The 15,381-nt window shown below is 64.7% G+C and overlaps 4 protein-coding genes across 4 annotated transcripts in view; 3 read left to right on the top strand and 1 right to left on the bottom strand.

Moving 5' to 3' along the window:
* Positions 1-2,518: 2,518 nt before the first annotated feature.
* EMIHUDRAFT_470338 (putative ABC1 family protein) lies at positions 2,519-5,655 on the top strand (the record flags this gene model as incomplete). The annotated part of the gene is made up of 7 exons (XM_005769441.1): positions 2,519-2,955; positions 3,077-3,305; positions 3,392-3,409; positions 3,809-4,102; positions 4,251-4,403; positions 4,738-4,799; positions 5,211-5,655. The coding sequence occupies 7 exons, from the start codon at positions 2,519-2,521 to the stop codon at positions 5,464-5,466; spliced, it is 1,449 nt and encodes a 482-aa protein (XP_005769498.1). The 3' UTR covers positions 5,467-5,655.
* A 1,031-nt stretch (positions 5,656-6,686) lies between these two features.
* On the top strand, positions 6,687-7,379 carry EMIHUDRAFT_54112 (hypothetical protein; the record flags this gene model as incomplete). The annotated part of the gene is made up of 1 exon (XM_005769440.1): positions 6,687-7,379. A coding segment is annotated over one exon (693 nt), but the record flags the coding sequence as incomplete, so codon positions are not given.
* Positions 7,380-7,414: 35 nt separating this feature from the next.
* Positions 7,415-8,028, bottom strand: EMIHUDRAFT_459049 (hypothetical protein). The gene is made up of 2 exons (XM_005769439.1): positions 7,962-8,028; positions 7,415-7,877 (listed from the first exon to the last, which is right to left on the bottom strand). Exons 1-2 carry the CDS (start codon positions 8,010-8,012, stop codon positions 7,722-7,724), a joined length of 207 nt encoding a protein of 68 aa, XP_005769496.1. The 5' UTR covers positions 8,013-8,028; the 3' UTR covers positions 7,415-7,721.
* A 6,325-nt stretch (positions 8,029-14,353) lies between these two features.
* The window catches only part of EMIHUDRAFT_118746 (hypothetical protein), a gene marked incomplete at both ends in the record, with an annotated part of 2,156 nt that continues 1,128 nt past the window's right edge, over positions 14,354-15,381 (top strand). Inside the window, one exon of the mRNA XM_005769438.1 lies at positions 14,354-15,143. Coding sequence (XP_005769495.1) covers positions 14,354-15,143 — 790 coding nt within the window. The remainder of the gene's footprint in view (positions 15,144-15,381) is intronic.

Below are 15,381 nucleotides of genomic sequence, written 5' to 3'. Positions count from 1 at the left end.
AGGGCGGCGGCGGTTGGGCCGGCTTCGGCTGGGGCCGCGGCTGACTACTCGATGGCCGGTGTGTGCCCCCGGCCCCTCCCCCCCTTTTGACACCCCCCCCCCCCCCCCTACACCCCACCAGAGCCCCCAGCTTTGCGAGACGTGAGGCGGGTGGGGCGCCTGGGGGGCCCACAAACCACACCGTCAAGGGGGTGGGGTGAGATCTGGCGGGCTGTGATGTGGCTTGCTCCCCCCGCACCACGGCCGCTGAAGCGAGCCGGGGTACCATGGGGGGGGGCCGCGCCCACCCGGCTCAGCCGGCAGATGGGCGCAGGGCTCATGGGAAGGGCTCCAGACTTGGGGCTCTCCCCATGCGCCTCTAGCCCGCGCATGCCCCTCTCCCCACGCAGTCCCCGATTCTCCCTGATGCCAGGATGACCTAGAGCTGCGCGACACCGGTGTCGCGCTGGCGACACCCGGCACCACCTCAGAGGGACTCACTGGGGGAGGTGAAAGTGCGCGCGGAGTCGGCCGACAGGCAGCGGAAGTCCTGACCTCGGTAGGTGTGTCGTCCTCCTGCGCTGCGCCCTGACGTGGGTCCCACCAGATGGGCGTCCCCTGCGACCTGCACGTCGCCGTCGCACCGGCATCGTGCGGGCTTGAGGCAACAGGATGACGTTCAACGGCCGCATGGGAGGGGGTCGCCACGTGCGGAGCTGCGGCTCAACGGCGGCCTAAGGTACGGCCTCTCCCCCTCGACACGAGAGAGGACTTCCACCTGACCGCGCCAGCGGGTGAAGTGGGGTGCGTCGCTGCCACAGCGACGTGGGCGTTGCTCTCGGGGAAGATGGGCTTCGGGCCTGAGTGTGTGGTGCTAGTGTGGGAGGCTGGGGCAGGGACTCGATGGGCCACTTCCTCTCCTCTTGGCTAGTGGCGCTCCTCTGCGTGGCGGGGGCAGAGGCCCTTGGGCTCTGTCTCCGGCCTGTTCCCTGTCTCCTCCTGTGGTGTCGTCGGGTGTTTTGTTTCTTTTTGTGAGCTAGCGGTAGGCTATATACAAGGTGGTTGACGCGGCGATAGCACGGAGGCTCGAGGAGGCTGCGCGCAGGCACGGGCTGATCTCGGCGAACGTGTTGCTTCGGCTTTGTCAAGGGCGGGTCGACTGAATGGCCGATCAGCCTGGTAGCTGCTGCGCAGTGGCACGCGAGAGAGACGGGGGCGGTGCTACTACAGCTGTACATGGACGCCACCTCCGCTTACGACACCATCAGCCACCGGGGGACGGGCGTGGCGTGCGAGGCGCTGGCGATGTCCGACGATGTGGTGGATGGAGTCTTAGTGCACTTGGGCGGACACAGCCGAGTCGTCAACACAGCCTACGGCCTCGGAGACGAGTCGGGGGCCGTGGAGTTGGAGGGGGGGTGTGCTCAGGGAGCCCCAGGAAGCCCGAGCGTGTACAACTGGACGGGGTGGCTCCGGCACGAGCCTACGCCGAAGCAGGCCTGTCCGGGTACGAACTGCTCTCGCTCCGCCCCGAATGGGGAGACGCGGGAGGGGAGGCAGGAACGAGCAGAGGCACTCTCCCCCAGTACGCAGACGACGACGCCCTGATGAACGGCCGCCAGGCGGGAGACAGGGAGGGCGCCGAAGCAGTGGCCGAGGAGCTCAGGGAGGCGGCTGAAAGGCTGGCGATGGGGTACGCCGTGGCGGGCGTGCGCAATCGCCACCAGAAGTGCATCCTGGACATGAGCCCAGAGGCCGAGAGACTGCTCGGAAGGGAGTTCCGGCTCCATATAGTGGCGCTGGACGAGGAAGGAAGGCTCGTGCAATGCAGCGTCACGACGGTCTCCCGCAAGGCAGCGAGCGCTGAAAAGGGGCCAGAGACGTCCAGGGGGTCAGCCCGTTACCTCGGGGCCCATCTTAGTGCTCGGGGGGGCGGTGAAGGTGGGCCAGGGCGGTTCTGGGAGGAGCAGGATGCAGTGGCGCGCAGAACAGCTATGGCATTTGACAGAAGCACGGCGTCCACCCAACCGAACTTCCCTGTGACGACGCTAGCAGCGGCGGGTGTGCTGTACCAACGAGTGAATGCTCGTGCAGGTGTGGACCCTGTCCTCCTCCCCCATCCCTCGTCTGGGTGCACTTGGAGCAGGGTTGGAGCACTTGGAGTGCAGTCATTAACCTCACATCCAGGGCCGGGGAGCTAAGAAGCGCACCCAGCGGTTTGTCTGTTTTCTTTCTCACATGACAAGCGATCCGACAACGATTGTGGGGACTACATGATCCGTACGTGAAGGGTGGAGAGAGAGATCTTTCTTGAAGGGTGGAGGGGCCCGTCCGCGGAGCTAGGGCCTAGGCGGTACGGGCGCCCTCCACTGCGGCCGAGGGTAAGAGGACGTCTGCCGCTTGCTTGTTCTTGACGTCGTTGACCCAGTTGGCACGCCAGAAAGAAAAGAAAGAAAAGAAAGAAAGAAGCGCGGAGTCCGGATTTTTTTCTTGGCTTCTTCGAGCTGCGGAACCTGCGACGAGGCGAGTGCTGCGGCCGATGACCTCGTTCGTACTGCTCGTGGCCGCACTGGCCGACGCAGGTCAGCCTCCCTCGCCGCCCAATCGGCCGTCGAACCGGCCTGTGCACCGCGGCGCCGCGGCGTTCCGGCGGCAGGTGGAGCAGCAGCACCCGGCAGTGCTGGTGGTTGGCGGGCTGGGTCTGCAGGCTGCGGTGCGTTCGGTGGCGCGCGGGCGGCCGCCGCCGCTGCGCGAGATCATCGGCCAGCGCGAGGAGGCGGCGCTCGTTTCCGAGGCGCCTCCCGGCTTTGCGAGCCTGGTCGGCCGCGCTGTCGTGCTTGCTCTGATCTTCTCTCCGCCGATGCTGCTCTCGTGGCTGGCGTGGCTGTGGCCCTTCTTCCGCAACCGCGTCTGGTACCGCATGCTCACCGCCTCGCTCGCGCGCGCCGGCACCGCCTTCATCAAATGGGGACAGTGGTCCGCGCCATTTCCGAGACACTTCCGAGACACTCCCGAGGACACACACCTCCGACTCACCACCACCCTCGTGCCGGCTCGTCGCGCCTGCTCTCTTACCCTCCGCGCCTCTCTTCTCCAGGGCGTCGTGCCGGCCGGACGTCTTTCCGACGGCCATGTGCGCCGCCCTCGCGTCGCTGCACTCGCAGGCGCCACGCCACGGCTGGAGGCACACCGAGCGGGAGGTGCGCGAGGCGCTCGGCGCACCCGTCGACCAGCTGTTCGAGGACTTTGAGCGACGGCCGATCGCCTCGGGCTCCATCGCCCAGATCCACCGCGCGGTCTGGTTGAACCAGACGGTGGCCGTCAAGGTGCGCCACCCTAACCCTAACCCTAACCCTAACCCTAACCCTGACCCTAACCCTAACCCTAACCCTAACCCTAACCCTAACCCTAGGTGCGCCACCCGGCGGTCGTGCGGCGGATCGTGACCCTAGAAGCGGAATACGTGTTCGTGTCTCCCAACCAGCGCCCGAGAGGACACGTATTCCGCCGTCTTCGGCCGTATTCCGCGGTTTCACTGTCCTCCTCTCCGTTGTCTTCACGCGGTGCTCTGAAACACACTGCACAATGCCGTACTCCCGCCCCGAGGCTGGCGTACTCAGCGCGTAGGATCGTCACCGACTTCACCCTCATGCGCGCAGCCTCGGACTTGCTTGCTCGCCTCTTTGGTGTGTCTGGTCTGAGGGCGTCCGTGACGCAGTTCTCGGGCACCATGGTCGCGCAGACACGGCGACACTATATACACATATATCCTCTAGACACGGCACGGCACCGTCTTCCTGCCCCCGAGGCTGGTGCCTTCGCCGCGTAGGCCCGCACCTCCCTTCTCTGCTACTACACCACCCAAGGAGCTGAACCCACACTGGATTCGAGACTCTGGAGGTATGGGACACGTAGGCTCGACATCGAGGCAGAGCACTTGCGCCGCTTCGGCTGGAACTTCGCCGCGTGGCGCGACGTCCGGTTCCCGCGCGTGCTCGCCGCGAGTGAGGCCGTCCTCGTCGAGTCGTACGAGGCTGGAGAGCTCGTCTCCACCTACACCACCGACCTCACCCTCGGCGTCTCCTCCGGCAGCGGCGGCGCCGACCCCCTCTCGCGGGAGGAGGTACCCGGACCCATCCCCTACCCCCACGGCACCCGAACCCAGGGTCGCCGTCCGACGGAGCCATCCCCCACCCCCACGATACCCGAACCCAGGGTCGCCGTCCGGGTGGTTCGCAGCCATCCCCCACCCCCACGGTACCCGAACCCAGGCGCACTTTGTGGTGTCGCGCGGCGAGGACCTCTACCTCAAGATGCTCCTGCTCGACAACCTGATGCACGCCGACCTGCACCCGGGCAACATCCTGCTCCGCCGGGCGCGGAGGTACGGCCGCAACTCGCTCGCGCTCCTCGACGTCGGCATGGTGGCGCGGCTCACCCGCCGCGAGGCGAGCCACGCCCCGAGCCTCGCCCCGAGCCACGCCCACACAGCATCTAGACCGCAGCACCTAGACCACACAGCATCTAGACCGCAGCATCTAGACCACAGCATCTAGACTACACAGCATCTAGACCGCAGCATCTAGACCACAGCATCTAGACCACACAGCATCTAGACCGCAGCATCTAGACCACAGCATCTAGACCACACAGCATCTAGACCGCAGCATCTAGACCGCAGCATCTAGACCACAGCATCTAGACCACACAGCATCTAGACCACAGCATCTAGACCGCAGCATCTAGACCGCAGCATAGGCGGACGCGTTCATCGGCTTCCTGAACGCGATGGGCGCGGGCGACGGCGCCGCCGCCGCCCGGTGCGTGCTCCGCTTCTCGGACTCGCAGGCTTGCACGGCGAGGGAGGAGTTCGAGGCCGACATGTCGGACTTGTTCCGCCGCACATGCCGCGGGTACGGCACCGGCATCCAGCTCGGGGACCCGAGATGCCACACACGGGCTCCTACCGGCGCTACTACTTTCTACAACACGCTCTGCTGCCGCACGCTCCGCCGCCGCCTTCTCTGCCGCAGCACGCTCCGCCGCCTCCATCGCCGCCACCTCCGCCACCGCACGTCCCGCCGCCCGCCCACCCGCCACCAGCCGGCCGGAGCGCCCTCTGGCGCCGGACTGCACCCTCACCGCCGCGGCGACAGCCGTGTAGTCGGCGGTATCGCAGCCGCATCTCACGAGATCGCGTTCCCAACCCCCCGGCTTCGCCGTACCCCCAGGTTCGGGGAGGTGCTGCGCGGCGTGCTGGCGCTCGTGCGCGACCGCGGCGTCGCGATCGACGCAAACTACATGACCCTCGTCACAAACGTCCTCTGCCTCGAGGGGATGGCGGGCACGCTCGTCCCAGAGTACAACGTGCTCGACGCCGCCCGCCCGCTGCTCGATGCCCACCGCGCGCTGCCGCGCCCCCTCTTCCGGCTGGCGATGCCGCTCGTCGCCAGCTTGAAGCGAGTCAAGGACCGCGTGTGCCGATGAGCCGCGCGCCCGTAGCGCGCCCCCGGCGCTGCGCACTAGCGCGGAATGATCTCGACTCCTCGCCTCGCGCGTGTACGGCTGTTGCGCTGGCCCGACATCCGTCGATCTGTGTCTCGCGCGCTGCGCGACGCCTCACATCCCTTTCGTCGTTTTCGGTTTGTCGTTTGTGTTTACCAGTACCTTCCACGACCGGGTGTTGGCTGTTGCTCTCAGGTGTCGTTGCTCGGAGGAGGCTGCGCTGCGCAAGCACGGGCGGGAGGGGCTTCTCTCCTGCGGAGTCGTGCGTGCGCAGGGCTCCTCTTTGCTTTCACTTCTACTCCCTACTATCATCTCGTTCTCCCGTCCTACCTTGTACCAGAGAACCAGCAGAGAACTCGGCGCGCGCGGCCGTCGTGCGTCGAGCGCGCGCGGGGCAGGACACCTGGTACGGGAAGGTACATTCGTCGTGAGCTGTCAGGAGCTCACAGGACGTTGCTCGCAATTTGCCTGGTGGCTGGTGTGCTCGACGCGTCCGCCCGACTAGCGACTTTATGGGCCGATCCGAGACTGGTACAACTGTACTTCATCACGTGATGTAGATCTAGCGTAAAGAAAGAATTTACAACAGAGCTGCCTCGCACGGACGCACTGGGCACGGGACTGGGAGAGAGACTCTCTCTCTCTCTCGGGACTGGCGCGCAGTGTCTCGCGCCTTGCGGGGGGGGAGCGGAAAGGAGGAACCTCTTCCCAAGAGCACCACTCGCGCACTGGCACTAACTAGGTACTCTACGGGAATTTTATTTACAACAAGCTCCCTCGCACGACACTGGCACGGGACTGGCGCGCACGGCACTAACACAGGTACACCACGGGAGCCGCCTAAGCGACTCCTAAACGATTGCCCTTAGGGGTACCCTCGGAGCTTGTGCCTCGCCCGACGCGTGATCGTGCAGCAGTGCCGAGCAGAGCACCAGTTACATCGGGCGGGCGCACGCACGAGGTGAATGCTGACACTCGCCCTCGCCGCTCCACCGATATCCGCCTGCGCGCGTGCGCTCCTCGACGTGGTCCGCGCTAACAACAACGCCGCCACCGCCGCTGCCTCTGCCCGCGCATTCGTCGTGGACGGAACGACGGTGGGGCGGGTCCTGCCCAAGTCTGCTGCGGCTCTCGGCCGCTACGCCATCTTTGACGTGAGCGAAGAGGCCGTCACGCTGCGCGGTGATGCTGGCGCGACGCTCGAGGAGCGGTCCAAGGCCGTGACAGAGGTTATCTGCGACCTCCGTGCCGAAGGATCTGTGCCCATGCTCGACGGCTGGCGCGATGAGGCCTTCGCCGTCCGCACCTCCTTTTTCGCCCCTCCCTCCCTTGTCGTGGAGCGCGCCGCGGCCGGCCTCTTTGGCGCTCCGGCGTACGGTGTGTTCGTGAATTGCTACACCGAAGGCGCTGACGGCAGGCCCGCCAGCATGTGGCTCGCTCGGCGGGCAAAGAGCAAACCTACCTGGCCGGGGCTGCTCGACTGCCTTGCCGCGGGCGGGATGGCGGCAGGCGAGATGCCTCTCGGCGCGATCCGCAAGGAGGCGGCCGAGGAGGCTGGCGTGCCGCCGCGGCTGGCAGGCGCGATCCAGCCGGCGGGCGGAGTTTGCTACACCGGGTTTGACGAGACGGGGTGGGCCCTCAAGCGCGATGTGCTATACACCTTCGACCTGCGCTGCGGTGACGACTTCGTGCCGCGCGCTGTCGACGGGGAGGTCGAGGAATTTTCGCTCACGCCCATGGATGAGGTGGCGCGGCTGGTCGAGCGGCAGGCGGGGGAGAGGCTGTTCAAGCCGAACGTGGCCGTCGTCATCGCTGACTTTCTGCTGCGGCGCGGCTTCGTGTCACCCGACGACGACGGCTACCTCGAGCTGCTCGCGGAGCTGCGGAACGCCGAGCTGCGGTGACACGAACACGCATGTTATGTCGCCCATCAAGCGTGACAGTGTTTGGGTACCAAACGTAACAACACTTAAAGAACATCTGAAACGCGACACGGACTGCGTTGGTGGTTGGAGGTTGGTGGCATGATCGATGATGGTGCAGTACACATCGACAGTACACACAAGTGTCAAAGACCATGCCAAATTGCACAGCCGCACGCGTCCCCGCGTGTGTCGCCATGTGTGTCGCACGCCACGCACACGGGGAACTCCATCAACCCGAACCTCACTCACGCATGCTCACACACCATGACCGCAGCGCTGTGCACATGCACATGCTATATGCTCGACACACGACTATGCGATCGCGGCGTTGTTCCGGTAGAAGCCTTTCCGCTCCTGTCTCCGGAGCGAGACTGCCCACCACGCAGCGCCGCCGAGAAGAGCAGGCAGAACGAGGGGCTGCACAAAGACAAAGGTGGCGACACCTGCTGCCGCACCGCCTAGGAACACCTGTGACGGGGGTGAAGCGACCTCTGAGTGTGGAGGGAGAGCGAGGAGAGGGGTGCTGCTTGCGGTCGCTGGGCGGGCGGGTACCGGGAGCGTCGACGGCGGCGGTCTACGAAGCGACTTTGGCCACAGCGACATCGCTTGGGGGCGGCTGTCGACCTCCTTGTCCGAAACAACCCGAAATGAATGTTTCTTTTGTTTAGTAAGGTGAAGAACAGCCAGGCTCGGACTGGACACCAACGCGGTATGGGTGGACGCCGGACAGATGATGACGGCACGCACGAGCGACACACAGACACAAACAGGCTCACAAGACACACAGCCAGCGGGCTGCCACACACCCTGAGTTGGCGTACACATAACTCAGGGCCACATTCTTCCTGTCGCCCCCCCCAGCACTCGTGCAAGAGAAACAAACAAGGGCAACATCACAACAGACGACAGGAGTAACATGCGAGGCTAGAGCAGCTTGCTCCACCTCTAGCAATCTCGCCGGCCGGCGAGGCACGGACGAGACCGTGTGTGGGGTCTAGTGAGGTGTCTATGGACGCCCTCCTCAGAGGCTAGCTGCCTACTGCTAACCCTATCTCGCACTCACGGGCAGTGACAATTCAATGGGTGAGTGTATGCGAGCAGAGGCGCGTGGGCTAAATCTAGGCCGCACGTCGTGGCACTATGACGAAGTAAGACGTGCGGCCGCAGCGCGCCCGCCCCAGGCTCGGCGGTGCGCGCGTGTTAGCGAGAAAGTTGCGGGGAGAGCCATGCCCGACTTTTCGAAGGTGAGGCCTCTGCGACGAGTGCCAGCCGCGCTGCGGAGCCACACCCTTCGAGCCGCGTCCCGTCGGCACTGCCCCTGAGTGTGTCCCGCCTTGGCGGCACACACTCTCGACGAGGACAGTCCGGCCTACGGGAACGTGTCGCGCGCCGGCGACGGTTGCGGCGTGGTGATTTCGAGTACGACGCGAACGGCGTGCCTGAACGACGCGATGAGCGAGGTCTTGACATTTTTAGCGAGGCTGGTATCGTGCGGCCCGCTGCCCTCCTTCCTGACTGGCGCCGAAGAAGAGCAGAAGGGAACCGACAAGTCGGCTCAGGCCATCTTGAAAGACGAGACGGCGGCAGAAGCCTTCGATGTTATGAAACAAACGCAAGGCGGACATGGCATATCGCTCTCGGGCCCACAGACATCCCGCACACCCGCCGCCCCCGCGCGCGCCCCACCCCGGCCGGGAGAAAGGGGAGTGACAGTTTGGGACGGCGACAGCCCGAGTATGTTGAGTCCTGGCTCAACAACGCAGGTTTCAAGAGGGGGTGGTCCGGCTCACAAGTCCGGCTCACGCGCCTCGAGCTGACCGATCTACCGCACTGACCACTTTCGCCCCCTCGCTCCCAACCCACCCACCTCGCCTCGGGCCGCGCCGCGCAATCTCGGGCGATCTCGCGCTATCTCGGGCGATCTCGGGGCCGCGCCGCGCTATCTCGGGCGATCTCGGAGCGTCGCTCGCGCGGCGTCACACCTGCTCAAAAAGGAAGGAGGTTGGAGGCAGGAGGTCACGCCCCATCCAGAGCGCCGTCGTCGCCGGGTTTTTGGCCCCCGGGTCGTCGCCCGACGGTTGCTGCGCGGGGCAGCAGACCATCGGACGGCGCGACGACGCCCCGTCCGGCACGCTCCCCCCTCCACTCGGCTATTGCCGCACGAGCGCCCTCAGCGGCGGAATTTTTCCCTCGCGCTTCCTTGAGCCCCCGGCAACGCCGACGGACTTCCCGTCCCCCCACCTGCGCCGCAATCACCGCCGTGATTGTCGGCGCTGCGCCCCTTGGCGCCTGTGCATGTCCCGCGTGCCCGCCCGCCAAGGCTGGTGCCAAGGCCAACTCAACTGCCAAGGCTGGTGCCAGGGCCAAATCAACTGCCTGGCTGGTGCCAAGGCTCAAAGGCTCTCCTCTCTCTCTCTCCTCCCTCTCTCCCTCCCTCCCTCCCTCCCTCTCACCCCCCCCCCCCCTCTTCTCTCCTCTCCCCCTCCTCCTCTCTCCTCTCTCCTCCTCTCTCCTCTCCTCTCCTCTCCTCTTCTCATCCTCTCCCCTCTCCTCCTCTCCTCTCTCCCCCCCTCTCCCCCAGCAGCGTCCTCGAGGCCGAACAGGTAGATCCTCCCTGATCGCTAAGCTACCACAGGGGAAGTAGACGTCGTCCGCCGCCGCCTCCGCCGCCCGCGTGCCTCCGCCCCGCTCAGCAAAAAATCAGCATTATATCAGGAGGTGCCAAAGCCGCAGCATCTCCATGAGGTGAGCGTCGTGCGTTTTGCCGCGGCGCGCCGCCGCTGCGCCGACTGGCTCCCGGTTCGAATCGTCCTTCGCGGAGCGAACGCGGCGACACGTGCGCACGTCGCGCGCGTGTGCGCCTGCGACAAGACGAGACGAGACGAGAAGGAGAAGTAGACGGTTGATGCTTTTGCTGCCGCGGCCGCGGCGCGAGCTCGCGTCTGTTTTGGCGCCGACGACGCGACGCGCCCCGCTGCGTGAGATGGCGCCGCCGCGGAGTCGGCGCCGCGATCAACCGCGCGCCAGCGGCGAGCGGCGCAGCGCGGCCACCATGCGGCGCGACGTGCCCGCCGAGAGTTTTTTTTTATTCTTTTGAGCTACAGTGGGTTGCGGGCATTAAGAAAACAGGATTATGCGGCACGCCGCCGTTTCTAAGCCTTTCCACAGCCCTCATCCACCCCACGCCGTGGTTTCTTAGCTCCGGCCGGCACTCAGGCCAGAGCCGGCCCCCTAAGGATTTTAGGTAAGAGGTAAGCTGCGGTCCGCGAGCGAGGGCGATGCCAGAGTCTGCCGCCGAGTCTCTGGATGACGGGAAGACGCACACACGCCTCCATCTCCACTCCACTCAGAACACCGTAGACTTGGAAAGTGACAAGTGCGCGCGCCGCAGGCGAAGAGAAATTTTGAGCTGGGGCTCCCGTTCACACTCGAGACTCGTGTCTGGCCTTTTCTCGGGGCCGCGCCTGCGGCGCGCCGTGGTTTCTTAGATTTTTGCGGAAATCTCTTGGTAGGGTTTCTTAATGGTACGTTTTCTTAATGCCCGCAACCCACTGTAGCCTTCGATGAAACAACGCAAGGCGGACACAAGCACATCGCTCTCTAATCCCACAGACATCCCGCACACCCGCCGCACACCCGCCGCCCCCGCGCTCGCCCCACCCCGGCCGGGAGAGAGGGGAGTGACAGACAGTTTGGGATGGCAACAGTCGAGATACCTCGCACTCCATGTGCGAGAACGCAGAGAGAAAATGAAAGACGTCCGGCTCACAAGTCCGGCTCACGCGCCCCGAGCTGACCCTCTACCGCACTGGTCACTTCCGCCCCCTCGCTCCCAACCCATCCACCTCGCCTCGGGCCGCGCCGAGCGATCTCGGGCGATCTCGGGCCATCTCGGAGCTCCATTATTCTTTTAAAAGAAAAGAATTGAAATAAAAGATTTGCCAGCTTCAAACCGATAACAAGCAAAAGAAAGCAACGCCTCCCGCAGCCTCTAACTATTCGAACTTGGCACAATCCTGCACAGGTGGGGACGTGGATCGGAGAGAGATTGCGAAGAGAGATAGGAAGAGGCGGACGCCCAAGGGTGGGCGACGGCTAGCGCACCACACTCCTCTCCTTAAAATCCCTGTGTGGTGGCGGCGTGCCGTCCTCCCATCCCTCCCTTGGGTTGTCCGTTTTCTTTTTTGGGGGGGGACGTGCCTGTCCTCGACCCAGCCCTAGCTTGGGACGCGCGAAATTCTGAAGTCTGTCGCACAAAACTGGGCACTAACAAAAAATTATTATGCACATGCAGTCCCGGGGACTCCCCTCTCGAGTCCTCCTCGAGGAGTTCTCACGCAGAATGGACAAAGCTCGACAGACGGTGACGGTGGTGGTGGTGGTGGTTGGTATTAGGATGATATACTACAGTCAGGCAGTCAGCAGTCCGCTCAACAGGAACCTCAACGACAACGAGCCGGGTGGCAGATAAGGAACAGGACATCGCTGACCGGCGCGAAAGACCTATGCCTTGTCCCATGGCAGCGACGGCCGCCCGCCGCGCACAAATTTTCGCATCGGCTCGAGGAGTTCCGGGTACTGTTGTAAAGATGCGTTGCACCGAAGACGCAGGTCGAGGCGAGTTTCATCCAACTTGCCGCGGGCACCAAGCTGTCGACTGTCGAAGACTTCAAGCGCCTTGGGTTTGCCAAAGAGCTCGCATGCTTCCGCCCACGTCAGTGCTGTGAATAGTTGGCGCACGTCTCTGTCAATTTCGCGCCAGCACCCGTCTACGACGCTTTTGGCGAGCGCTGTCGCAATGTCTGCGAGCCCGTCCCCCGGACGGCTGAGGTAAACGAGTCTGTCGATCAACAAACCCCACGCACCACAGCTCATCAGCGGACTCTGCTGAGTGAGTAGTTTTGCCATGTAGGGCGCGTGCTCCGCTCGTCCGTCCACGGTCATCGCCGCGACCAGCGTGCAATATTTATCCACGGTCGTCGAGCAGATGCACGTGATAGCCAGATCCGCAGGGTACGAGTTAGGGACGACCGCAGGTCCCCCATTCATGCAATCTTTCTCTTTCTGGTTGGCCGCGTCAGGATGCACACGCAACAGCTCCTCCGCGATCTCGAGACTCACAAACGAGTTTCTCGCCGCATAGTGAAGAGGCAGGCGACCTCGGCCATCCGTCTCTGAAACCATGGTCGGGGCGGCGCAGATCAGTGCGCGAATCACATCTTCTGACTGGGGCCGACATGACAAGGCGCACAAGGCGTAGTGAATCGGGGGCATTTCATACTCCTCGCTGAGCCACGACCAGCTGCTCGCTCGGGCTGGGCTTCCCTCAGCTGTGGCCCCAACGTCCAATGCAACCTCGGCTGGGTGCGTGGCGATGCGAGAGAGCAGTGCGGCGTCGCACGGCCAGTGTCGATGTGGTCGCCAGTTCCTGAGTAGCGTGCCAAGAGGCTGTCGACCCAGGTACATGACGCTCACGAGCAGCCGCCGAGCGGCACGCGCCCAGTCAGAGTGCACGGCCTTGAGCCGCGAGACCTCGTCCATGTTGAGCCAGCCCAGGATCTCAGCGACGGTGTCGATACAGCCGAGGGCCTCAGTAGCGGCAGGCACCACGAGGGCGCGTGCACGGCGAGACTGACCGCGGGTGGTGGGCATGGCTGGTCGACGACAGGCGACGCCAGAGCGTCGTGTCGGCCAGCACGGCGCCTTTGCTTCAGATTTTCTTTCATTATTTTATCGATCCAAATTACGTGAGAGTGTTAGATTTGTTTGGATGTGTGGCAGCCCGCTGGCTGTGTATCTTGTGAGCTTGTTTGTGTCTGTGTGTCGCTCGTGCGTGTCGTCATCATCTGTCTAGCGTCCACCCATACCGCGTCGGTGTCCAGTCCGAGCCTGACTGTTCTTCACCTTCCTACATACATACATATTATGTGTTGCCCGAGTTGTCTTTTTGGCCTCACCATGGCTCGCGCGGCAAAACGGATGCAACTGTGCGCGCGCAGAGGGTGGTCAGGAGGATGGCGCGAGCGGCGTGCGCGCGGGCGTGGCCAGCAGGGTGGCGGCGGCGCTGGCGGCTGCTGGCCCGGCGGGCGGGCTTCCAAGGCCGGTGCACCTTGCGGGCACCGGTGGGCACCGCGGCGGCACCTCTCCGCCACACCTTTGTGGCACCCCCCCTGTCATCGCGCTTTTTTAAGCGCCTGAGCTCCTCCCAAGGCTGATGAGCTCCTCCCTGCATCTCGCAGAATGTCCCTGGAACACTCTAGAACTTCAGTTTGCCCGTGTTTTGTTTGAAGGAGGGGCGACGCACGAACGCACAGCGCGCCGCCCGCTACGGCAGGCGCAGCACAGGCCGCTGCTGTGTCCCGCCGAGTGTCGGTATGCTTAACGCCGTGCAGTCCATGTTAACGGGCGAGAAGCCCTCGCGCGACGGCTACTCTGACGTTCAACTTGCCAGCGTCAACCACGCCCACGCGTCGCTGTTATTTGGCGGCACAATTGCCTTCGCCGAGGTGCTCACGCAGCACAGTAAAGCGAGTGGCTCGTTCGGGTGGGATGGTAAGGAGCTGTGGGTGGCAGGCGGACTGCGGGCCACCTTTCGCTTTTGCCAGGCGCCACACTCCTGCCAGCTTCACGTTCCCACCGTACAGGTCCGTGCTTTGGTTTCACAACACGTTTGGTCCTCGCTATGGTACGGCTCACCAGATCTCCCAGATGCGACAGGAGGGCTAAAATCCGGAATATAGACTGCCAAGAGGGTGCTCTAGGCCGCGAAGACACCACACACGGTCTCCCTACTCATGCGCGGCTAGCAGGAGGGTGCCAAAAATGAGGCGAGTTGTGATTCCGCAGCTGGCCCCGCCGACGGGTACGAGCACAGGTCATGAGTGAGGCCACGCCAGCTGCCTCGGGTGCTCTGTGTGGTCGGCCTGGACCGTGCCGCAAGCCTCATGAGGGGCGAGCCGCCCCCCCGAGTCATCCGAGCGGGCAACGCCAACATGAGGGGCGATCTCGTCCCTGCGTCCAGGCTCCCATCGACCACCGTCGTCGAGCTCGTGCAGCGCCGGTGCGAAGCCCGAGCCTCGCGCAACTACGCCGCCGCCGACGCGCTGAAGGAGCGGCTGGAGGCAGGCGGCGTTAAGCTTCAGGACTGCCTCGGAGGTGGGACGACATGGGAGTACTCTGTCAGCCGGCGAGACGGCGGCGGCGCCTCTCCCATGACGGCGCTCGCGCGGACCGCTCTCGAGAGCCACACCGACCGGGCGGCCGTCTCGCGGCTCAGCGACGAGGCGCTGGCGCTGTGCGCTGCGGGTGAGCCGCTGCTCGGCCGGGTGGCTGCCGACGCGGCCTTCGACTTTGCGCTCGCAGGGTGCGAGAGCGCGCCGCTGCTGGAGTCGCTGGCCGCAGCGCAGGCGGCCGAGTTTGACCGCTGGCGCAGGCCGCAGCCGCTAGTCAGCCTGCAAGTGTGCGAGCGCCTGGCCGCCGCCGGCCTCGGAGGCGCAGCCTTTGCACGCGCGGCGGCGGCGCTCGAGCGCGGCGGCGCGGCGCACGCAGCGGCAGCAGCCTCCCTCCGTGGCCTGTCGTTCGGTTCGCCGCGGCCGCTGCGCTGGCTCTGGAGGCGGGCGGCGGCACTGCCAAAGGAGGCGCCGCCGCGAGACGCGGACGCGGACGCGGCACTCGCGCTCGCCCTGGGAGGGTTCGACGACCCGCGGCTCCCTCTAGTTCTCGACCTCGGGTGCGGTTTCGGAACCTCGCTACTCTCCCTCTCGCGGCCCGCCGGGCCGGTCGGCGCAGGCTTGGTGCCACCGCGGTGCAACCTTCTGGGCGAGCGACACGCCTCCCCTCTTTTCTCCATCCCTTCAAAAGTAGATCCTGTAATCACGGGTCACGGATGGTTCGCACGCTCGCGCCAATTCTATGTGCTCACTGCCCTCTGGCTTTTTTCCTCTGTGCCGCCTTTCTTCCTTATCTCTTGGCT

Source organism: Emiliania huxleyi (genome assembly GCF_000372725.1).
Source record: "Emiliania huxleyi CCMP1516 unplaced genomic scaffold EMIHUscaffold_422, whole genome shotgun sequence".
Taxonomy (NCBI): domain Eukaryota; phylum Haptophyta; order Isochrysidales; family Noelaerhabdaceae; genus Emiliania; species Emiliania huxleyi.
This window is presented reverse-complemented; position numbering and strand designations above follow the sequence as displayed.